Source organism: Vombatus ursinus, unplaced genomic scaffold (genome assembly GCF_900497805.2).
Source record: "Vombatus ursinus unplaced genomic scaffold, bare-nosed wombat genome assembly UNPS02014820.1, whole genome shotgun sequence".
Taxonomy (NCBI): Eukaryota; Metazoa; Chordata; class Mammalia; order Diprotodontia; family Vombatidae; genus Vombatus; species Vombatus ursinus.
Window position 1 is genome coordinate 19,472,038 of NW_020954598.1, and position 24,796 is coordinate 19,496,833.

General features: G+C 41.7%; 2 protein-coding genes across 4 annotated transcripts in view; one reads left to right on the forward strand and one right to left on the reverse strand.

Annotated features, from left to right (window-relative positions):
• The window catches only part of LOC114024029 (inter-alpha-trypsin inhibitor heavy chain H4-like), a 37,687-nt gene extending 34,070 nt beyond the window's left edge, over window positions 1–3,617 (forward strand). For 2 of the 3 annotated variants that reach the window (XM_027836848.1, XM_027836849.1), the window contains 3 exons: window positions 1,506–1,657; window positions 2,731–2,818; window positions 3,398–3,617. In XM_027836848.1, coding sequence (XP_027692649.1) covers window positions 1,506–1,657; window positions 2,731–2,818; window positions 3,398–3,482 — 325 coding nt within the window. In that variant the 3' untranslated portion in view covers window positions 3,483–3,617. Of the gene's footprint in view, window positions 1–1,505; window positions 1,658–2,730; window positions 2,819–3,397 lie in introns of those variants that run through there. The other variant, XM_027836851.1, reaches the window with a different exon arrangement.
• A 10,003-nt stretch (window positions 3,618–13,620) lies between these two features.
• The window catches only part of ITIH3 (inter-alpha-trypsin inhibitor heavy chain 3), a 32,222-nt gene continuing 21,046 nt past the window's right edge, over window positions 13,621–24,796 (reverse strand). The window contains exons 12-22 of the mRNA XM_027837245.1: window positions 24,338–24,523; window positions 23,757–23,896; window positions 21,516–21,670; window positions 21,054–21,056; window positions 19,398–19,424; window positions 19,096–19,143; window positions 17,279–17,392; window positions 16,384–16,588; window positions 15,358–15,530; window positions 14,288–14,399; window positions 13,621–13,968 (exon numbers count right to left, since the gene is read on the reverse strand). Of these exons, the coding sequence (XP_027693046.1) occupies window positions 13,818–13,968; window positions 14,288–14,399; window positions 15,358–15,530; window positions 16,384–16,588; window positions 17,279–17,392; window positions 19,096–19,143; window positions 19,398–19,424; window positions 21,054–21,056; window positions 21,516–21,670; window positions 23,757–23,896; window positions 24,338–24,523 (1,314 nt within the window). The 3' untranslated portion in view covers window positions 13,621–13,817. The remainder of the gene's footprint in view (window positions 13,969–14,287; window positions 14,400–15,357; window positions 15,531–16,383; window positions 16,589–17,278; window positions 17,393–19,095; window positions 19,144–19,397; window positions 19,425–21,053; window positions 21,057–21,515; window positions 21,671–23,756; window positions 23,897–24,337; window positions 24,524–24,796) is intronic.

Here is a 24,796-nt window from a genome sequence, read left to right on the forward strand (position 1 = left end):
GTAGTAGTAGTAGTGGTGGTAGTAGTAGTAGTGGTGGTAGTAGTAGTAGTAGTAGTAGTAGTGGTAGTGGTAGTGAAGCAAACAAAGCCAATGCAACCAAGATTAGGAGGGAAGCAGAAAACTGGGAAAGAATTTTTGCAACTGGTATCTCTGATAAGGGCCTCATTTCTAAAATATATAGAGAATTAAGTCAAATTTACAAAAATACAAGTCATTCCTTAATTGATAAAGGGTCAAAGGATACAAAAGGCAATTTTCAGATGAAAAAATTAAAGCCATCTATAGTCATATGAAAATGTTCTAAATCATTATTGATTAGAGAAATGCAAATCAAAACAACTCTGAGGTACCACATCACACCTATCAGATTGGCCAACATGACAAAACAGGAAAATGATAAATGCTGGAGAAGATGTGGAAAAATTGAAACACTAATACATTGTTAGTGGTGTTGTGAAATGATCCAACCATTTTGGAGAACCGTTTGGAACTATACCCAAAGGGCTATAAAAATGTACGTACCCTTTGACCCAGCAATAGCACTTCTAGGGCTGTATCAAAATGGGAAAAGGACCTACATGTACAAAAATATTTATAGCAGCTCCTTCTGTGGTGGCAAAGAATTGGAAATTGAGGGGATGTCCATCAATTGGGAAATGAATGAACAAGTTGTGGTATATGAATGTAATGGAATACTATTGTGCTATAAGAAACGATGAGCAGGCGGACTTCAGAAAAACCTGGAAAGACTTGTATGGACTGATGCTGAGTGAAGTGAGCAGAAGCAGGAGAACGTTGTACACAGTAATAGCCATGTTGTGCAACGACTAACTTTGATAGACTTAGCTCTTCTCAGCAATGCAAGGATCTAAGACATCTCCAAAAGTCATGTGATTGAAAATGCTATCCACATTCAGAGGAAGAACCATGGAGTTTGAATGTAGATTGAAACATAATATTTGCTCCTTTTTTTTTTCTTGTTTTGTTTTGTTTCTTCTTTCTTGTGGTTCCTCCTGTTAATTCTAATTCTTCCTTACAACATGACTAATGTGAAAATATGTTTAATAGGAATGTATATGTAGAGCCTATATCAGATTGCACACTGTCTTGGGGAGGGAGGGGAGGAAGGAGAAGAAAAATTTAAAACTTAAAAGAGTATGGAAGTGATTGTTGAAAACTAAAAATAAATTAATAAAAAATAAAAAGTGGTAGTATTGAAGCCTGAGGTTATTGGTGGTTGGGTTTGGAGCAAAGATTAGAAGATTATAGTGAATAGGTAGCAATTTTAGCTTAGCAAGATCATCTAGGTCCCCATGCACAAGATCTGGAGGCCCCTGTGGGAATTCTTGGATATTGGATATTAGAGTCTTTTGGGAGATTTGTTTTCACACAAAGTCTACTTATCTTATACTAGAGAGGCAGGAAACCCCATTCTGACTACTAGTCTCTAGAATTGTGCTCTTGGGTCCTCCATCTACCCTATTTGTGGCTTGGTTTTTCCACAGGCTGAAGATAATCACGGAAAATCGTGCCTTGCGGCTCATTGCCCCCAAAAAAGTCACCATTGGTCTGGTGTCCTTGAGTCATCTCATCCCTGGACTCCATCTCTTTCTGCAGAATACAGTTCACTTTTCTGAGAAAGTCAGTGGGATCCTTGGTATGATTGGACCCTATCCACAGATCCCTATAGGTCCTTGACCAACTATGTCTCTGATCAGCTCCTTTTTCTCATCACCTTCTGACTATGCTCTTTTGTGACCCTTCTCAAATTCTGACATTCTGAATGTCCCCCTCTATGAACGTCTTCTCTTCTGAACACTCTCCACCCTCAGGGCATTCCTACCCCTATGATCAACCATCACCCTCTATTCAGCCTACTACCCTTCCTTCCCTTTCTCCCTTTGTGATCCTTCATTATTATCATTCCCCGACCCTTGATCATCTCCTCTATCCCCCTGTCTACCCTTCATTCTCTAATTGTGTCCATGCTGACAGGCTTCTGCCATTGTGAATGCCCCTCATCCCCCTCATCTCCTCAGATTCCCTAGCTAAGATGGTGGGCTTCTCAGTATAGCATGTACCCTGTTCATATCCCCTCATGCCTCCCTGACTATTTCTGTGACCAACTTTTCCACCTCTCGTACACACATACATACCTTTTCCTACTCCTATGTCCATCCCCTTCTCTAAAAATCACCTTTTCCTGCCCATTCCTTCTGTGACCCTCCTCATCCTCCTGCCTTCCCGCTCTACTTTCTGATCACCTTCCACTTTCTATTTGCCTTTATAAGCTGTTACTTGAGCTTGCTGCTTGAGCTGTTTCATTCTTGGCATTAAAGACTGAATTATTTTTCTCCCTCTTTGTCTCTCCTTTTCTGTTTCCTTCTTTCTCTTTGTCTTTCTCTGTTTCTCTTTTTCCTGCCTATTTCTTACTCTTTCTGCCTCTGTTTCTGTGTCTCTACCTCTCCATTTTTCTCTGTGTTCTTGTACCTGTTTCTATTATTTAATTTTTAATTAATTAATTTGATATTAATTCAATTAATTTCCCCCGTGTTCTTGTGACTCTGTTTCCATTATTCATTCTCTCTCTCTCTCTCTCTCTCTCTCTCTCTCTCTCTCTCTCTTCCATATCTGGATCTCAGTTTCCATTTTGCTTTCTCTCTCTTTCTCTGTCTTCGTCGGCCTTTCACTACCTCTTCATCTGACACACTCTCTGACTGCTTTCCCCAGGTCAGTTTTACCGTCACTTGTACTGCAATTCCTTGGAAGATGACAAGATGACGCTGACAACAATGGGAAAGACATATACAATCACCAGGTAACCATTGGCTAGCCCAGTGAAGATGCCCTGATTTTATTCCATCTATTGATTGTTCCTTCCCTTGCTGTCTAGAATGCTACGTTTGGGCATTTTAGGCCTGAGCATAGAACTGGTACCCAGAGCCATGGTGGCAGCCTTTAAAGTGGCATAGTTAGTTCCTAATAATCAGAGCCAACAAAAGACTCATTGAGATAGACCCACAGATAATCCAAGTCTGCAGATAACCCAACCCCATAGATAATCCAAAGCTATGAGCAATCCAAATACAATCTAAATCTACGGATAATATAAACCTATATCTAAGATCTACAAATGATCTAAAATCCACAGATAAATGGAGCACACAAAACACCACAATTAATTTGAATCATTTGTAATAGAAAAAGCAATCTACAGAGATCATTAGGAGGAAAAAAAGAAAGGAAAAAGAGAAAAGAGGCACATGAATATTTTTGAAAATTATAGATAATTGAAGAAAAATAAAAAACACAGATCGTTAGAAAATAAAACTATTGGAAAGTTGGTTGAGAGTTTTCTGACAAACTCTGTTAATGCGTGTACTTGTGTGTATCACAGAAAGCCCATGTTGGATTTCCAAAATGGAGAAAGAAGCAACCCAATGCCAACATTGCTGTGCTGGTCCCTGGAGCAATCCTTATAAGACAGAAGAACTTCATAGACAGTAAATAACATATATTTCCCCCACCCTATCTCACATACCTGGCCCAGATCAGCCAGGAGCTGCTACTTGGAGCCAGCCTGGGAGATGCTATAAAGCTAAGGCCGTGTGTCAACATTGTTTTGTGTGATGCCTCTTATTTTCTGGGAAAAAGGGGTGAGAGTGTCCTTGGTGATTGAATCCCATAATGAAGTATGGACTCAATCCTGGAGGGAAGAGACACACCTGCCTTAGGAATTTATCCTAAGCCAATTTGGATTAATAATCCCAGGTTCACAGAATATTAGAAGCTTAGAACTTTCAAAATCACGGAATCTCAGAGCTGAAGGGAACTTCAGAGGGCAACCAAAGTAACCTACCCTTGAGCAGGAAATCCCTCTGCAATATCCTTGACAAGTGGTCATCAATCATTGGTTTGAAGACCTCTAATGGCAAGGAGCTCACTATCTATAAAGGCATTTCATTCCATTTATAGGCAGACCTAGTTGTTAAGAACTTTCTCCTTATATTGAGCTAAAATTACTTCTCAGCAACAAATGGTTCCTTCCTCTTTCTGGGAATCAGTAAAATGAACTTACTTCCTCTTCCACATGATGGCCCTTCAAATGCAGGATATCCCAAAAGACTTAGTGCTGTTTTAAGCTTTAATGACTTAAAACTTAAAGTTTAAGCTTTAATTGCTTAAAATGACACTAAAGTTTTTGGGATATTCTATATTTGAGGATAGATATATTGCCTTTCCCACAAGTCCTTTCTTCTTCAGGCTAAACAGTCCCAGCACTTTCCATTCATCCTATTATCACATGACCTTCTCACAACTGTGGTTGCCTTCCTCTGGACAAACTCCATCTGGTCAATGTTATTCCAAAATGTCATGCCCAGAGCTGAGCATAATACTCCAAATGGAGTCTGACCGGGCCAGTATTTGGTGCGACTATATCTTCCTGCAACCTAAAATCACATTCGGGTTTTTGGGAAGTGGAAAGAGAGGAAAGGGCTACTGCCTGTCATACCACACTGTCTGCTTATATTCGGTTTGCAGTCAATATTTATATGTTGTTTTAAAGTTTATAAAGACTGAGTATAGGAGGAGCCAAGACAGCAAAGTAAGAGGAAGCCATGCAGCCCAGATCCTGATCTCTATGCAAGTCAGTCCCTAATTAATCACCACACAATTAGTCCCCTGGGAACCACAGATCTATCTCTCCAATCCCAGGAGGAACCATCCAAGATTCAATCCCCAAGTGAAGAGCAGGGCCTCAGGGCTCCCTAATGCCAGTCTCCTAAAGAGCATTCTGAGACTCCACTCTTGGTCAAGAAGCAGCGCCTCAGCGCTGTCTCATATCTGGAGGAGTGGATCTGAGACTTGGCCTTTGGGTGAAGATCAGGGCCTCATCACAGTTACTCAGATCCCAATGCCTGGATATTTGTAAAGCACTTAGCACAGTACCTGCCACATACTAGATACTATATACATGCTAGGTATTGTTGTTGTCATTTTTGTTATTATTGTAATTAAGGAGTATATAAGACCCTCGATTCAGCCACCAGGTTCATTGACTTTAGCTTTGTCGTAACTTGAGAGAGGAAACCTTGGAGCCAGACCCTGATGAAGAATGGGTTGGCAATGCTGTCATTCTGACCTTCGAAGGAGGACAATAGATAAAAATGGCCAGATTTATTCAAGGCCACAACAGAAATATTCAGAACCTAGCCCTAACAAAAAGTCCTAATCAAGGAAGGCTGGAAGAATAAGTAAACAACAAAAAGATAAAGAGCTATGATGATGCCCGGAATTCCCAAGACACAAATCCAGAAGAATAGCTCTAAAACACTTGCAAGCAAAACCTCAAAGACAAAAACAATTTGCCTACAAGTTCAACTAGAATTCCTAGAAGAAATGATGCAAGAGTTTAAAAAAAAAAAAGATAAAATTATGTTATAAATTAAATGAAAGTAATAGAGGAAAGAATTGGAAAAGAAATGAGAGTTATGGAAGGGAGACTTGGAGGGAGAATTAACAGCTTAGTAAAGAAGTACACATCCTTAAATAAATAAATAAACAAACAAATAAATAAAAAGAAGTACAAATTCTAAGCTCGGTGACAAACTACTTGAAAATTAAAATGAGCCAAACAAAATCTAACTCCAGAAGACAATAAGAAATACTAAAACAAAATCTAAGCATTAAAAATAGAAGAAAATGTAATGTAAATCTCATGCCCTGGAAAATAGATTAAGAGGACTACCTGTAATCCATGAACTAATCCTCCTCCTCCTGGCTAAAAAAATAAATAAATAAATAAGGAACCTGGATATCATATTTCAAGAAATCATGAAAGAAAAGTGCCTACACATATTAGAACAAGAGGAAAAAGTGAAAAATTAAAAAAAAACCCAACACTGAATACTTACAAAAAAAAAAAAAAAAGGAAAAAAGGCTCTCAGGAATTTAGTAGCCAAAATTCAGAGCTTCCAGGTCAAAGAAAAAGTTCTGCAAGCAGCTGGCAAGAAAAAATTTAAGTACCAAGGAACCAGAGTCAGCATCACACAAGCTTCAGTAGTTATCACCAGAAAGGAACAGAGAGCATTGAATGAGATATTCCAAAAGGCAAAAGTTATAAGCCTACAACCAAGAATAACTTAGTATCCAACAAAACTGAGAATAATCCTACAGGAGAAATAGAGGACTTCCAAGCATTCCTGATTTAAATTTTTTTTTAAAAAAGGAGCTGAATAGAAACTTTGAAATACAAACACAAGTCAAGAAAAAATATTTAAAAAAACAGCAAATGAGCAATCAGAAAAGAAAATTTATGTCTATAAATACTTTTATCAACCAAAGAACAAATCAAAGAGTTAGGCATGCACTTAAAAAACCCCCACTAGATATCAGTACATTAAAAAAAAAATTAAACACCAAAGTAGAAACCTTGAAAATCAAAGAAAATATTAACAAAATGGAAAACAACCATGGAATTAATAAATAAAATTAAGAGATATTTTTAAAAAGCAACAACATACAAACATATGTAAGCCATCAGCTGATTTGATTAAAAAGAAACCAAATTACCAGTATAAAAATGAAAATGGAGAAGTTACAACAAATAAAGAAATATAGGATATTATTAGAAGCTATTTTACTCAACCATATGCCAATAAAAGTGACAATATGAAATATGTGAATATTTTTAAAATATGAAATGTACAAATTAACAGAACAAAAGGTAGATAATTTAAACAACTCAATATCCAAAAAATAATCTTAATAAGCCATAAATTAATTCTCAAAGAAAAAACTCTTGGAACAGATGAATTTATAAGCAAACTCTATCAAACATTCAATGATCAATTAATTCCAATATTAAACAAATTATTTGCAAAAATAGCAAAAAAAAAAGTGTGGAGGGAGATCTTTATACATTACTTCTTTGCTACAAATATGATATTGAAACCAAAACCATGGAAAGTTGAAACAGAGAAAGAAAACTACAAAGCAGTATCCCTAATGAACTTCTTTGCAAAATACGCACATTTTAAATAAAATATTAGCAAAGATGCTACAGCAACATGTTACAAAGATTATACACTATGACCAAGTTGGATTTACACCAGGAATGCCAGATTGGTTTAATATGAGAAAAAATATGATTGACCAACAAAAATCACATGATTATATCAACAAATACAGGAAAATTTTTTGACAAAATACAACACCCACTTCTATTAAACACACACACACACACACAGAGTAAAAAAGCTCAGCATGGTAGTGTACATCTGTATTCCTTGCTACCAGGGAGGCTTAGGCTGATGGATCACTGAGCTTCAGTGGGCTAAGCCAATTGGGCGTCCACAATGTTTGGTATTAATATGGTGAGCACTCTATTAGTAGCAGTGGGCTAACAAGTTGCCTAAGGAGGAACGAACTGGCGTAGCTCAGAAACAGAGCAGGTCAAAACTCCTGTGCCAATCATGAATGGCCTATACATTGCTGTTCAGCGCAAGATAATGAGATCTAGTGTTTAAATTTTTTAAGTATAGATTTAAAAAAAATTTTTGAAATAAAAAATGGTAGAAAACATAGGACTAAACTGATTTTTTCCTTCACGTGATAAATAGTGTATGTCTAAAACCAAAATGTAGTAGGAATAAATAAAAATAAATTAAATTAAATTAAAATTCTTTCCAATAAGATCAAGAACAAAGAAACAAGGTCCATTGTCCACTTTTTAAATACAGTACTAGAAATCCTATGGCAATAAGACAAAAAAAATAAAATGAGGGAATAAGCATAGTCAAAGAAGAAATAAAATTATCACTTTTCGCAGATCATCTTGTATACTTACAGAATCCTAAAGAGTCACTTAGAAAGTAATTGAGACAATTAATAACTTCAGTGAAGTTGCAGATATCAATTGACATAAATCATCGGCATTCCTGCCTATTGCCGATAAAACTCAGCAAGAAGAGACAGAAAGAGAAATTTCATTTAAAATAACTACAGAATGTATATAATACCTGAGGAGTCTGTCAAGACACAACCAGGAACCATCTAAATACAACTACAAACCACTGTTTACAGAAACAGAAACATAAATAATTGGAGAAACTTTCTAAACCTTCTTTCAGTATCACCAACAGAGGGCTAAATTCTAAGTGAATCTGTGGTTTGGTAGGGATAAGACTGATACTTATATATAAGAAAAGATAGTGAGAAGATCTGGATGGGCTTAAGGAGTGGTAAGCCTGGGGTGGTCCAGGTGCAGACGATGGAAGGAGTTAAGTGGCTGGAGAGCCATAGTGAAAGGGCAGTTAAAAGGATTATTGAGTATCTCCCTGGTCTGGGATGGGCCATATGCCTCAGGGAAAACGCCAGGGCCTGGGTTGTGTGTGGGAAAGTTCAGGGACTGGGCTGCATTCAAAGACATGGTCTTTTCCTTTCAGGGGCCCAGGTCCCATCACCCCACTAGAACTACCTAAATTAATTTACTTATTTAGTGCCACACCAAACTATCAACAGAACTAGAACAAAATTCATCTGGAGGAACAAAAGACTCAGAATCTCAAGGGAAATAATGGGAAAAAAAGTGGTTGGGAAGAGATCTTAGCAGGACCAGATCTCACACTATACTACAAAGCAATAATTATTAAAATAATTTGATACTGATTAAAAAAGAGAGGACCTTCAGTGGAATAGATTAGTTATCCATCATACAAAAGTAGAAGTACCTAGTAACCTATTGTTTGATAGATCTAGAGACTCTAGCTACTAGGGTAAGGACTCACTGACAAGTACTTCTGAGAAATCTGGACAGCAGTTTGACTGAAATTATTTCTAGACCAACACCTCACACCTTATGCCAAGATAATCTCCAAATGGATATACATGACCTAGATATTAAAGGTCACATAATAAATTAGAGGAGCTTGGAAGATATTACCTGTCAGATCTATGGATAGGGAAGGAGTTCAATGCCAAACAAGAGATAGCGAGATTTGCAGGAGGTAAAATGGATGGACAATTTTGATTACATAAAATTAAAAACTCTGGCACAAACAAATCCAATGTCACTAAGATTAGAAGGGAAACAACTTAATTGGGGAGGGGAGAGTCTGCAGCAAGTTTTACTGATAAAGCTCTCTCTTTTGTAAGTTCCCTCAGCTGTGCTTAGTATGAGTACCAGTCATCGTTCCCCATTAGAATATAAGCTCCTCTAGGGCAGGTACTGTTTCAGTTTTGTCTTTGTATTCCCATCACACAACACAGTGCTTGGTATGCTGCTAAATGTTTAATAAATGTTTGTTGATTGAATGATTGCCCCTCCCAGCCACAGAAGAACACAACAGAGGCTTGGGTTGTAAAGCAAGAAAAGAAGACACATATTGTAGCAGGTACAGAAACAGAGGCAGACAGCAAAGGTCAGAAAGAGGACTTCCAAGGAAGTGTGATGGCTGTATGACTCCTCACTTGGGCTAATGGCTGACCCCATTCACCCCGCAGTCTGATGGATTAGCTGACCAGCCACAGGCCATCTGGAACTGGGGAATGTATCAACCTTCTTGAGTTCCATCACCCCCCAAGTTCCTAAATTCTGGATCCCAAGTTCCATACCCCAGAATGAGCTAAGCTACGCTTCTGGAGGGCTGAGTGGGAAACTCTGCTGTTGATGTTCTTTTGACAATCCCAGAGTGCAACAACTTGGCTCAAAAAAAGTACAGTTCCCAGAACCTCTGGGTTTGGAGCAGCTTCTGCACTTTCTGGAAGAGTTCTGGGTTCAAGAAGAGAGTTAGTCTCAACCACTTAGTAGATATTTTATTATATGTAAAGGATGATGAATGGGACTCTCTTCTACATACACAGAACTCAACTAACGAAGCCACATGTTTGAGTTTTAACGGGTAATGGTTCCACCTTCTTTGTTGTTGTCGTTGTTCAGTTGATTCTTTGTGACCCCATTTGGGGTTTTCTTGGCAAGGATACTGGAGTGGTTTGTCATTTCCTTTTCCAGCTCATTTTTACAGATGAGGAAACTGAAGCAAACAGGGTTAAATGATTGCCCCAGATTCACACAGCTATTAAGTGTCTGAAGTTAAATTTAAACTTAGATCTTCCTGACTCCTAGGCCGGCATTTTATCTACTATTCAACTGCCTATCAGCTCCACTTTCAGAAGATACAAATAAGTCCTTTGAGTAAATCAGAAAGGACAATGTGACTGGCTGAGCAGACAACCAGCAATGCCTCTGAGGCTCAATAAAAGGCCAAGATGCTAGTTCAGCAGTGAGTGTGGACTTGGGAGAACTTTGTAGAGGAAATTCCTGCAGAGGCACAGAGGGGAGAGAAGGTCCCTCTCCTCCCCCAATCCTACTGGCCATGGCATCTTGCAGTGACTTGTCCAGAGGGAGACACTCTATCCAGCAGCTCGGTGGAGAGAATTCCAGGCACAGTTGCAGAGGAGACACACTCCAAGCAGACTCAGACACAGAAAGGTAGGTGTTTGAGGGAAAAAGAAGCTTTGAAGAATAGGACCCCTGATAGCAAAGGAGATTGGATTGTGGACTCATAGGAGAACTACCCTTAGCAATTATGAGTCATGCTATGGAGAGGAGCATAAGCCTGAAAGCCCAACTGAATAACCCACTCAGCAGAGATGTTGTACCCCGGAGGGAGCTATAGAAGGATTCCATGAAGAGAGAAACACTCAGTCCCTAGAGTTACATAGTTGTCAGTTGCCTTGGACACATGTTCTACTAATCCTCAATCTTCTTTGCAGACTCGTCATCTGCGTTCCATTCTTATTCATTGGTGTACCCCCAAAGCTCTGTCCTACCACCTGTCTTCCTCCTCTCCACTCCCTCCTTCTTGATCTCAACAACATCTTGGCTTCAGTTATCATCTCCAAGCGAATGCATCTTAGATCTATAGAATGAAATCCTAATCTCTCTCATGAGCTCCGGTTTCACATCCCAACTCTCTGCTTTAATCTCCACCTTGATGTCCTTTTAGCCTCTCAAAATGAACAGATCCAAAACAGAAACACTACCATCTTTCTCCCTAAACTCACTAGCCTTCCAACCTTCCCTATTTTTGTCAAGGACACCATTGTTCTTCCAGATACACAGGCTTGAATCTTCACTCTTTTTTATCCCCCACATTCAAACAGTTACCAAATCTTGTTGACTCCCCCTCCTCCACCTCCTCCATATCCTTATCATCTGTCCCTTCCCTCACAGTAAAACCTTCCTAATCCAGACCCTCATCATCTCTCAGCAGTAGCTTCATAATTGTCCTTCTTTTTTCCCAGCCTCTTCTCTCTCCAATCAATCCCCCACATAGTTACTAAAGTGATTTTCCAAAAGCACAACCCTCCTTAAAAAACAAACAAACAACAAACAAAAAGCATTGATGGCTCCCTACTGCCTAGTGTATAATTAAATGCAGATCTGTCATTTAGAGCCCTTAACAATCTGGTCATAACCTATCTTTCCAGCCTTTTTATACTTTCATCTTCTTTCCATGATTTGGGCTCACTAAGCTGCCCAGCTTACGATTCTTGGCATATCTGTCTCCTTCTTCTGTGCAGGCTGCATTTGCACAGGCCATATCCCCCATGACCAGAATGTTCTTCCTCTTCACTTCTGCCTCTTGGAATTCCTCAGGATCAATTCAAGTGCCACTTTCAAGAAGCCCTTCTTGACCCTTGACTCCCCCAGGTGTTAATCCTACCAGATGTACCCAACCCCACTATTTTTGTTATTTCATATATATATATATATGTATATATATCCTATATTTACTTATCTGTGTATGTGTAGTATCCCCAATAACAGAATGTAAGCTCCTTGTGGGCAGAGACTCTCACTTTATGTATTTGTACCCTCAGCACCTAGCCCTGAATCTGACATATTGCTGGTTTTTCTCAGTTGTTTCAGTTGTCTCCTACTCTCTATGACCCCATTTGTTGTTTTCTTGACAAAGATATTAGAGTGGCTTACCGTTTCCTTCTCCAGCTCATTTCACAGATGAGGAAACTGAGGCAAACAGGGTTAAATGACTTGTCCAGGGTCACATAGCTAGTAAGTATCTGAGATCAGATTTGAACTCAGATCTTCCTAACTCCAGGCCTGGCACTCTATCCACTGCACCACCTAGCCCCATGAATCTGGCAGATAGTAAGCATTTAATCAGTATGTATTGATTTACTGGCAAGATCACTGAATTTGCTACCATTTATCAGTTTTTACACAGTGATCCCACTATTAGCCACATATTTCATGAAAGTCAAAGATAGAAATGTCTCATACATACCAAAATATTTATAATTATGCTGTGGTAACCTAAAATTGTAAACAAAGTGGACACTCATCATTTGGGAATGGCTGAACAACCTATAGCCATGATGATGTATGAACATATGAACAACATATAGCGGATGAATGTAATGGAATATTTCACACCTTAAGGAATGATGAGATAGGCAGCTTGGCATAGTGGATAGAAAGCTGGCCTCCAAACCAGGACATTCTAGGGAAAAGTCTCATCTCTGTGCAATCAAGGTCAAGGCGCTGAGCCTCTCAGCACCTCAGGTAACTCTCTACGAATAGCCAGTTGATGAACATTTATTAAGCACCGACTATATGCCTGACACTGTGCTAAGCTGTGGAGATACAAAGTAAGGCAAAAGACAATGTCCTCCCCTCAAGGAGTTTATAGTCTCCTATCTGCGTCATTGTTGGTAGTTACTGCACCAAGAAGTTCCCCAAGCTAAAGAATTCATAAATTCAGACAAACCTCTAACCTTCCCCTCACCCCCATAAAACAGAACAAAAACAAAAACAAACAAAACCTCCAAGGAATAATGAATATGAGAAATTCAGAGAAACGTAAACTGATGCAAAAAAGAAAACAGAACCAGGAGAACAACATACACCATGACTATAATAAGTAGCCCGACTCAGATTCAATGCAATGAATGGCCTTGGTCGTGGAGGACAGGTGAGGAAACATACCTCCTCCTTCTCAGTAGAGAGGTGGAAACTATATGTGTAAATTACTGCATATTCTGTCAGGTGCAGTCATGGTATCTTTTTTGTTTAGCCTTTTTAAAAATTACTATTATTACAAAGGGAACTATTACAAAGGGTATGTATTAGACAATGATTGAATGAAAAGCACTCCCAATCACTTTAAAAAATATATATATATGTGTATATATATATATATGTATATATATATATATGTATGTATATATGTATATATGAAAACTGGGGCAGCTAGGTGACTCTTGGATAGAGCATGGGCTCTGGAGTCAGGAAGACCTAAGCTCAAATCCAGCCTCGGACACTTGACACTTACTAGCTATGTGATCCTGGACAAGTCATTTAACCCTAATTGCCTCACAACCCCTGCCCCCAAAAAATGAAAACCATGCAGCAGGCCAGTGGATGGAGGAACAAAGGGAGAGTAAGAAATGCCACATGGATGGATTTCCCTCACCTCCCACCAGATTGCATGCAGCATTCCCTGTCCCTGGAGGTCTTCAGGAAGATGGCTACTCGCTGAGTAGGGATTCTTATTCAGGTACAGGTCAAACTAAAGATCGCTTCCAATTCTGAAATTCTCTGATTCCAGATTTATAGCATGGCTTTATTCTTTTGTTTTATTTTCTATTTCAATCTCTCGTTATTTCTAAGCATCTAAATTTCTATAATTTCCGTCAATGTTAGCCTCCTTTTCACAGACCACAACAGTACACAAAGAGCCAGCCACTCTTTATGGCTCTCTTGGAGTCCAGTCTTTCGCCTGTTTGTCTGATTAGAAGTTAGACGAACTGTGGTAGAACAGGTCAGGCACAATATAGTCAGTGTGGACACCATCAATCAGCCCAGATCCATTGTCATGGACAAACCAGCAGGAGACCTTGGTGCCATGCCCAGAGTCCTTCATATAATCTTTCTGTGATCCCCTGGAAAGAAAAATGATGAACTCTAAAATTGGTCAAGGTTGTGATGTATCAGGGTCTTATATGGAAAAGTGAATCTGTCCAGAGCAGGATTTAGTTCTGATCCTAGCACAGAACAGCAGAAGCATGAGCCCCTTAACATTCGTCTTGAGGCTTGGACTTCTCTATGGCCTCTCTTATGGAAAGAGCCCCCAAAGAAACCCCTAAACCATGAAAATAGTGATCTAGGGGCCTCATAGCAAATTTTGTGCAGCCCAAGGGACAGTCCTCAGAAATGCACAGGATCTATAGGAAAGTTCGGTTTTTAGGAGACCCTATTTACCTGGTAACTGTCAACTTATTGTTTTTCACTATCATTGTGGCATCTGGCTTCTTGGGGTCGGAGCCTGGCCGGACATCAAAAACTTCAAAGTCAAAAGGGTGAAAGAATTGTCCTAGAAAGACAGAAGTTCACAGTATCAACACCTACATCATTTTCCTAAAATGTTCATTTTGGTATGACAGATAAAATGTTAGCCTAAGAGGTAAGAGACCTCTGTATTCATGGCTCTACCAGATTTGCTATATGACGCTGGCTATGTGACTTCACTTTTCTGAGCTCTTCTTTCCTCATCTATAAAATGGGGAATAATAGTTTTCCCCACCTAGCTCTCCAGGATGTCGTGAGGATCAAATGAAATACGGTTGTGAAAGTGCTTTGAAAACTATTGCATTATGTAAATATTAAGTGGTATCATCATTGTTATTATTATTATTATTTGGGGGGAGGTTATTCCAAAAATAGTGTTATCATAGCAATGACAATACTTCAGGGATCTGTGATTTTAGCAACGTGGCTGCTTCTTCCACAGATGACGGTTGCAATCCCTCTCAACATCTGAGTAGATAGTTTTCATGAGTTACTGTGGCTGAAAACAAAAGTCATCATTTGGTGGTCAACCAGCTTTTCTAAACTCAGGCTGAACAACAAGCACAGTCCACCAGTCAGCCAGTATTCAAAACCTTTCTCGCTCAGTAGAACTTTTCAGAACTTGTGATCCCCTGGCATAGCCTTTGAGAGCCCTTCATGATGATTCATTGGAGGATGACTTTTGTGTGGTTATAATTATCACTACTTGCAAATACTGGGAGTAATAACAGGAGATTATACCAAACTCAGAGCACTTGGCTCCCCCTAAAGCGGGCATTCTTAACCTGAGGTTGGTGAGCTTTAATTGTATATATCTGATAACTCTATTTTAATATAATTGGTTTCTTTTGTAATCCTGTGTATTTTATGCATTTAAAAATAACATTCTGAAAAGGGGGCACAGGTTTCATCAGATTGCCCAAGGGAATCACGATGCAAAAAATCTCAAGGACCTTGGCTCTAAAGTGTGCTTAGACTCATACCCAGCAGTCCATGTGTCTTTGTTGACATCTGATGACTGTCAACAGTATATAGCCCAAGGAAGTCCTGGTGGACAGGATGTTTCTTCCACACTTCATGTAAGACAACCACAAAGGTAACTCCATCTCCAATTGAGACCACCATGTTTTTCTTCCTGTTGATGGTTACTGACAAACTGAAAAGCAAAAACGATTTGGCATGTATTGAGGGGGTTGTCATCAGACACCCTCTGAAGTCTAGTTCAGGAGAAGCAACAGTTCTGAATTAAAGATAGAATTTGAGTACAAATAGAATCTTTGGAACCCTGAGATCACTTTAGAGTGAAAATGTTCGTCCTGCATGATGTGGGCACACAACTAGTTTAGTTAAAGGATTTGTTTGAGATCCGGCCTGGGGAGTCAGAAGACAACTTGATCTCTGTCTCTGACTCACTTAGTCATGGTCACTTTCCCTTTCTAGGTCTCATGATATATACAAAAGGGGCATAATGCTCCCTGCCATTCCTATCTCATAGGGTTGTAGTGAGTCCCAGCTAGTATTCCAAGGTGATGCAAATGTAGGAAATTATTATTAGTTATTGTTATTGCTGTTGTTGTCATATGGTTATTGTTTTCCAATTTTCAGTTTCATCTATTACTTTTTGTCAGAACCAGAAAAGTTCCTTTGGGTCACCCCTTTAAATCTGTCTCTGATGTCATTCCCTGACACCCCAGCTCCTCCTAGTAGGGATCTACCCTCCAGGGATTTGTCCAAACCCTTCTGAAAATGGTTCTATTTTCTGTTTGTACTGCTCCTCAGAGTGTAACTTGGGGTTATTTCCTAAAGGTAGCTTTGTTGATCTTGCGTAAGTGATTTTTGCCTCTCTGGGTCTCAGTTTACTCATCTGTAAGATCAGAAAGCTTAGTGGGATGTTATCTTGGGCTCCTTCCAGATCGAAGGTTCTATGATCTACAGCTTTTTTTTTTCTTTAGGGATCATTCAGGATTTCTGGAAAGCCAGGCTCTGAGCCATTTGGAAAATCCAATTACCCATTTCGTGTGATAGTGACCGAGTCCATCCAGGTAAAGCTGGTTCTCTCGCTTTCACTCCACAGGGTGATTTTCTGTGGTGTCACTTCAATCTGCAAGCCCATTCGAGGGTCAACAATCCCAAGTTTCCCAAAGTATGACTTCCTTTTCTTTGTTTCTGAACTGGCTTCCTTTTCTCCAATGATCTCCCCATTAACTGTGATGCCTGGACAACAGTGGAATGAGGAGTATGATGAGTGATTCAAGGTCCTCAGCATTTGGCCCCTGGCTGTCTTCCAGAGATATTAACTCTTCCCCAACAGTAGACTTACCCCTAACTCTGGCCTCAAACTGATACCCAATCTCTACCTTGTTCATGCAAGTTCTCATATTATCTCCCCCAGAGTTTTTGCCTCTTTTTATACCCTCAGCGCTTAACATATTGCCTGACACATAGTAGGTGCTTAACAAATGTTTATTGACTGATTGACTAGCCACAAACTAAACCCTGACCCTAACTCTCAGTTTACTTCTAACCTAGAACCCTGTGGAAAGAGCACTGGGTCCCAGGTCAGAGGACTGTCTTAAGTCTTGTCTCTGACACTACCTGTGTGACTCAAGTCTGTCAAATGAGATAACATACATAAAGCACTTTGTAAACTTTAAAGCCCTACTAAGAGCTAGCTATTATAATTATTGGCACAATATTTAACCACTGTAGGGCTCAGCTTCCTCCACTTAGTAAGGGGGCTGGACTGGATGACCCCTGCGATTCCTGTTGACACTGGAGCCTACAGAGGGGCCCTGTTATTGTCAGCTGATTCAGGACAGCCTCCTCCACAGCCTTCCTAGGGATCATACCAGAAGCATGCATGGGGCCAGTCTATCCCCAGCCTTCCTCTGCCCCAGCTCCCACCTGTGTCTGAGTCCCGGATGAGGTTCAGCACTACCCCCGGCTGCGCGTCAATGTTGAAGCAGAGGGCATCATCCTTCTGGGGCACTTCAATGATAAAGTGTGGGTCTCCATCCACTGCCGGCACATGGTAGACAGAATGCGGGTTAGACACTTGGGAGGGACAGGGCACAAGGTGCTTGACCAACATTATCCACTGGAGCCTCATGACAACCGTGAGAGGCAGAGGCTATAGGTATTATTGTCCCCATTTTCCAGATGGAAAAGCTGAGACTCTGAGAGGTTAGTTGACTGGACCAGTCAAGAAGTATCAGAGGCAAGATCTGAACCTAGGTCTTCCCTGATTCCAAGTGCAGCAGTCTCTCCACTGTACCACTCAGCCTCTCAAAGGCCCTAACACGGGTCTATGGATCTGACTTTGCCCCAGGAAGGTACTGAGGGTCATTGTTCTGGAGGGGGTGAGGGCTTTACCAGCCTGGGGTCACTGGTAACATAGGGCAACCCAGTTTTTGGTTCACCTCTGTCTTCGGCTAGGTGGTGCCATAGTACATGGAATGCTGGGCCTGGGGTCAGGAGGGCCTGGGGTCAAACCCAGCTCAAGCCACTAGCCACTAGTGACCCTGGGCAAGTCACTTAACCTATTTGCCTCAGTTTCCTCATCTGTATAATGAGGATAATAATAGCTTGTACCTCCCAGTATGGTTGTGAGGATCAAATAAGAATAATTATAAAGTGCTTAGCACAGTGCCTGACATGGTAAACATTATATAAATGCTATTATTATCATTATTCACTAAGATATTGGGGATGGGAGAATGCTTCATGTCTTATTTCATTTTTAACCTAAACTCTAATACCTGAATCTTCCCTCCTCGCTTCTCTCTCTTTCTTTTCCCCTTCCTCTTTGATCCTTCTCTGGGCCTTCCCCTCCCTCTCCTTTTCCCATCTCTTCCATCCTTCACATAGGGTTTCTTTTCAACTCTTCCTCTGTTTCTGTCTGACTCCCATGTTTCCATATAATAAAAAAAGGGTGTCTATTATATGAATGACACTGTGTCTCATAATGAACCAAAGAAAAGATAAAACTCAGCCAGTTATCATCCTGGAGAAGCTTCCAGAAGCACCCAGTAGGGTGGCTTACAGTTTAATGCCTCTCCCCCATAGCTCTGATAGGAGCTCTCTGCTATGAGAGAGCTTAGCTAATCTCTCCCCACCACGTGTCTTTTCCAGGGCCTCCTCCACCTCTCCCTCCTTCCCACTGAAGGAAACCACTTTCTCCCAGCCTCTTCCCCCACTGTTCCTTCCCCTTGTCTCTCCTCCCCTCTCTCTGGACCTCCTCCTCATCTCCCCCAGAACTTCTCCCTAGCCCCCCTTCTTTCTCCGTCAACTTTCCCCACCACCAAGACCTCTCAACCAAAGCCTTCCTTCCTTTTATCCTGCAAGGTCTCTTTCCTATGGTTTCTCCCATGGGCCATCTTTTTCTTCCAACTTCTTTCTTTGAGGTTCCTCTCCTCAGGCTTCCAATTCCCTCCCCCTCTGGGTATCTCGTCCTCCTCTCTAACCAAGAATTTTTCCCCTTAACTTCCTTCCAGACCTCAATCTACCTCTGCCCTCAAGTCATCTTCCCTTTCCTCCGGGCCTCTCCAACCTTATCCCTCCCCCAGGGCCCTTTCCACTAGCTCCCTATGTGTGTAGGGAGCTCTTTGGTCCCTATATCTCTCATGCTGGCCCAGAGGGAGGAAGGGGTTTTCTCAGGGGACTTGTGCTGGTGCTGGTGCTGGTGCTGGCATCCAAGCCCTCAGAGAAGACATGAGGCTCACCAAAGTAGTAGGGATGGGGTGGAGGCTGGTAGTTGAGTTGGGTTGCATCTGAGAAGACACAAAGGAGGAAAACAGCAGTATTACATGAGGAAGGCTTGGTCCCCAACCAATGTCGACATTAATCCTCACACTTGGATACTTCAGAAAAGAAAACATTGTTTTTATGAATCTTTGAAAGAGGAAGATCTTTTGATAACTCATGTGTCTTCCCTCCCATCCCACCCTCAGCCTTGGTCACTGACTTTTTTTAAAAAATCATTTTTTTAATCCTAGCCCTAACCCTGGCAGAATAGGATACTCACAGGCATAGGAGATTTGATCAGCCTTCACTGTAAAGAAAAGATAAGGCAATTGTAAGCAGTTTTTTAAAGCCTTGCTGCAGTCCTCATGCTCTACCCTTGGGTCTATCTATCAGGATTCTCTATGATCCCTTCAAAGTTTGGACTTGGGCTAGCCCATTGTAGCAAAGGTATGTCTGGTAAAGGTGGGACCCTGAAAAGGAGAGAAATCATATAGAATGGTAAAATGAGCTCTGATTTTGTTGTTGAGGTCTGTGTTCATATCCTAGCTCTGACATTTACTAGTGAGTAACCATGGGCAAATCCCATAATGTCTTTAGGCCTCAGCTTCCTCACCTATAAAATGAAGGTGTTGGACTGGATGATCTCCTGTCAGGAGTGGGGAACCTGCAGCCTCGAGGTCATTTGTGGCCCTCTAGGTCCTCAAGTGGGGCCCTTTGACTTAATCTGAACTTCACAGAACAAATCCCCTTAACAACAGGATTTGTTCAGTAAAACTTAAACTCAATCAAAACGCTGCACCTAAGGACCTAGAAGGCCACAGGTTCCCTACCCCTGTCCTAGGTCCTTCCATCATTAAAGTCTATGGGGAATATCTGCTTACATTCCTTTCTTCCTGCCCAAGGGAAGGATTTTAGAGGCTTGTGTTCTTGGTTCTTGATAAAGATGATTCTTATTTCTATAGCCCTAAATTTACAAAACTACTCTGTGAGGTAGGTAGTACCAGTAATATCATCCTCATTTAAAGATGAGGGAACTGAAAATCAGAGAGAATAAGTGATTTGCCCAAAGTCAGACTATGTAACTGGCAGAATCTAGTTTTGAATCCATCTTCTGACTCCAAATATTACCTCAGGAGAACTAGCCTCACTTCATCATACTGCCTCTCTCTTATTTGGGAAAAAGTTCCACACTCTTCCTTCCATTTCCAACTCTATAGTCCAGCTAAGGTTTCCTACCACAACACAGCTGCTGTGATGTGCTTGGTCTAAAGCCTCTCTGAGTTTCCTGAGCATGAGGACCTCAGGCCATATTATCTGAGGCACCTATGATACAAACTTTGGGAAATGGTGGGAAAGGGGTTGGGTTCCCCTTTACAACACTTCTGTTGAGTGGTAGGTTAGGAGCAGGTCTAGTACCCCAGTAGGGGCCATGAACATCAAGCTGTTAGAGCATGAAATTACTTTGTTGTCAGGGAGGGGGGGAGGTGGGAGGAAATAAATAATCCCTTACATTTGCAAAATTCTTTGACATCATTGCCTCAATGGATCATAGCAACCACCCAATGGGGTCAACAGGGTAGGACATTTTTACAATTGGGGAAACTGAGGCCAAACAAAGGGAAGTTATTCACTCACAGTCACCTAGTAAGTTAGTGACAAATCTAGGATTAGGTCCCCTGACCTACTATGCTCCATCACTGTAGAGAGGTGAGTAATATGAGTGATACCATAACAGAGTCCTCTGGTGTTTAATTTTACCTTTGGCAACGCCAAGGGGATCTGGAGCTACAGAGTGTGGGCCCAGAAACTAAGCAGCATGGGGGCTCGGGAAAACCTGGATGTTGCTTGGGAGAAGCTTTCCTATTTCTTTCCTGTTCCTTCCCTCTCCCCATGATCCCCAAGCAAACCCTAGCCAACACCAAGTCTGAAGACTTACCTTCTGATTTCCCAGCCAACCAAGTGATGGGGAAAAAGAAAAGAGAGAAGTCAAAGGGGGTCAGCTGCACAGAAACCTAAGGCAGTTACTGGTCCCAAATTTTGAATTAACTGAAACATGATTCGTATGTGTTGAAAATGGATAAACTTAGACTGGGCATAGCTTAGAACCCAAGCATATTATTAAAGGTCACTTAGTTCAGTGCCTTTATTTTACAGAAGGTGGAAACTGAGGCCTACAGTAGCCAAGTGAGTTGCCCAAAGTCCCACAATAAATTAATGACACCATAGGAATCTGAACCCAGCTCTTCTCATTCCCAGACCAGTGCCCCTTTGCGCTGTAAGCCATAGTTTCCAATCTGTAGAGTGCTCACAGCCTGTCTGAACCCTGGGACCACCCGAGCCAGCCTCCCGGTCCCTTTGGCCTGAGGTCCTTGCTAAGAACAAGCTCTGGGCCTCCTACCTTCCCCAGGCTTGTCTGCGATAAACTCTGAATCATCATCGTCCTCGGGTTTGGTGACCACCATGGAAGTCAGTGGTGTCACAAAGTGGTACTTTAGGGACAGATCCAGAGCTTGGGCAGTCAGGTTCTCCTTCTCTTCCCCCTCAGCATTTTTCCTGTGAGAGAGTGGGCAGAGAGGTGAGCCCTCTGGACAGAAGCAAGCCAGACCTCCCTTCCCACTCCAGTGCTAATGTCACAGCCCCTCCCCACCCTCTCCTTCCCTAGGGAGTCCTGTTTACGCATAAGACTGTGAACTCGCTGAGGCCACATATGTCATGGGTGCTTCACAACCACCCCGGGATGGATTGGTTCCCTAGCAGCAGTGCTTGGGCTCTGAAATAACTGGAAGTAGGCGTAGAGATGATGGTCCTCAAGACACTGGTCTTAGAGGTCTAGTTGTGGACCTCAGCAGTTCAGCGCTAGCTCCTGAAAGTAAATTTCCTAAAACAGAGCCGGGCGGGTAAGGCCAATGCAGATCTGGGCACTGGTTCAGTCCTTACCAGGTGGATTCAGTACTTGGGAGATATGGTGAGGGCCAGAAGAGAAGGATTTGTTTCAGGGAAATACTTGAGGCACCGAGGAAGCCTTAGCCAAACAAAAATCAGTCCTGGATTATAACGCTAAATGGTAATTATTATTATAAAAGATCGATGGGAGGGGACATTCCTCCAGTCAACTTGATAAGTTTGTTGTTGTGGTCAGTTATGTCTGACTTTTCATGAATCCGTGGACCATGCTGCCTATAAGATTTTCTTGGCTAAGATAATAGAGTGGTTTGCCATTTCTTTTTCCAATGGATTAAGGCAAATACAGGTTAAGTGACTCGCCCAGGCCCACAGCTAGTAAGTGTGTGAAGCTGGATTTGAACTCAGATCTCCCTGACTCCAGGCCCAGCACTCTGTCCACTGAGCCATCTAGCTGCCCCCAGGTTTACAGAGTAGTAAGTCTTTGTCTAGAGCTGGCAAAGTAAATCCCCATAGACAGTATGAATTTCCCGTTGACACCACGTTAAAAGGACAAAAGAAAGCTCCTGATTGATTTTCAGTGACCTAGGCTGCACCCCGAGATGATTTTCATGTCATGGCATCTTTCAACCTTTGTACTTCTCAGAGAAGAGTGGCACCAAGTCTGGCAGGAGAAAAAGGGAAAAAGGCCTAGAAAAGGGGTGATGGTAGATGGATTCTGTGGATGCACACAATCTCTTACTTGGGCCACTAGTAATTGCATTGGGAAAGAAACACAGGGAAGCTACATGCACTAGCCCAAGTGAACAACAAGAATTCATGAACAGCAATGGATAACATCCCTCAATGCCTCCTTACTAGAGGAGGGGAGCTTTCCTAGGCAATTTGCTTCCAGAATCTAGCCTTCTAGCCAGAGAAGGAAGATCTCTTGGGCAGTGTTAACCTTGGGGTTGTCTTGGAAGTAGCTCCAAGTTCAAAAGTTTGAGAATGGGTTTCTATAGAGAAAAAAAAAAGGAGTTCCTTAGTGTTATGTCTCTTGGAGAGAGGATTGCCCACATGGTCCTCACAGGTAGAGGAGCACAAGCAAGGAGCGTAAAACTAGGACATGTTTGAGCAAGACATCAAGATCTTGCCACTCCCTACTATTATAGTTATTTATTTAGGTGGTGTAGGTCCAGTGGAAAGGGGTTTGTTTGCCTATCTGGTCTTCTAAAGTTAACTCAAATAACAAAGTAGCATCATGAGTCTGGGAGGGACTGTGTAGGACTTTGTAGAAGACAGAGATATCACCAGAAAATCAGTGTTGCCCTGCTAACGACCTCATGGTCAGTTCCCTCCTAAGGGGAGCTAATGGACTATAGTGATCGCTTTCTGTTTTTTTCCTGTATTTCTTTATGGGAACCAGTGAGTCCTTTAAATCTTCTGAATTTTCTTTAAAGGCAAAATAAAAACTATCCTCTACTTATATGCATATGTTACCTAGTGTACTTATACAGGAGTTGGGGACCCTATTAACTACCTTTGTATAAACCTAGACACAAGGTGCATTTGGAGATTTTTTCAGAGGAAATGTTTGGCATAATGAGCCAAAGACCATATTGACCTTTTAAGGGAGGCTCCAAGAATCAGATCTTATCCTAGTGAGCTCAAGAGTCTTGAGAGCCCCTGAGCCAGGGAATATACTGACTTCAGGATTGCCTCAGAGCACCGGCTAGGAGGGAGTCGAGAATAGGGTTACCGCTTTTCTAGGAGCTGTTCAATTGTGAGGTAGGCCCAGAGTCTTTCAATGTAGTCCCCAAAGATGTATTCTTGCTCCTTACGGGCTTCCTCCATCTCCTTCATGTCTACTTCTTCTATGAAGTTTAGATCATGTAAGGCCTGGGGAGAATGGAAAAAGGATGAAAGGCAAGATCCTGGCCTTGGTGGAAATGGGGGAGTAGGGTGTTGGGTTCAGCAGAAAAGCTCAAGGCCCAACACAGTAGACCTAACTCTTGTCTCATGCCAACCCTCTGATTTGATGGGACACGTCAATATGTTTATTTTACACAGCTGGCTATGGGGACAGAGGCCTTCTGCATTTTCTCAGATTCATACAGAGAGGTGATGGCCGTTGGGTCCCCAAATTTCCATAGGAGGAAGCTAAGATAGAGGTCATGAAGCTGGTGACTTTCCTAACATGAGGGTCTGTGCCATCCATAAGAAAGCATCTTAAGCACCAAATCCCAAGCAGGCAAGCTTCCAAGGTCAGATGCCACAGTGGGACCATCTCCCGTCTGATCAGGAGCCCAGTATCAGGCCCCTATCCAGACAGTAACTCACACCATGTCCCTTCACATCAGCGACAAAGCTGTTCGTCTCAAAGTCCACCACTCTCCCGGCCACCACGATCTCAGAGCCATCGTAGAAATGCTGGTAGTTGTTCTGGGTGACATCGCTGACAGTATTCTGTGGGTACTGCAAGTCTACATCAATGAGCAGTGGGTTTGCCACTTCGTCATAGAAACCCTGAGAAACGCAAGAGTTAGAATATAGTTACCCGTGACACCCAGGGCCCTGGACCAGCAGGCTCATCAAATCTCTCAGAATATCAGGGATAGGAGGCCCCTCAATGCTTGATGTAGCTTTTAACCACACAAGGGAGAGAAACTGTGGCCTTGTGATTGAGAAATAGGGAAGGCAGCCCTGGTAAGCATTTATGTATATTGTCATGAAGGGAACAGCTCTCGTGAGTAGCCCAGCAGGCCTGACCTCCCTTCTGCTCCTTAGCAAGAGGCTCCC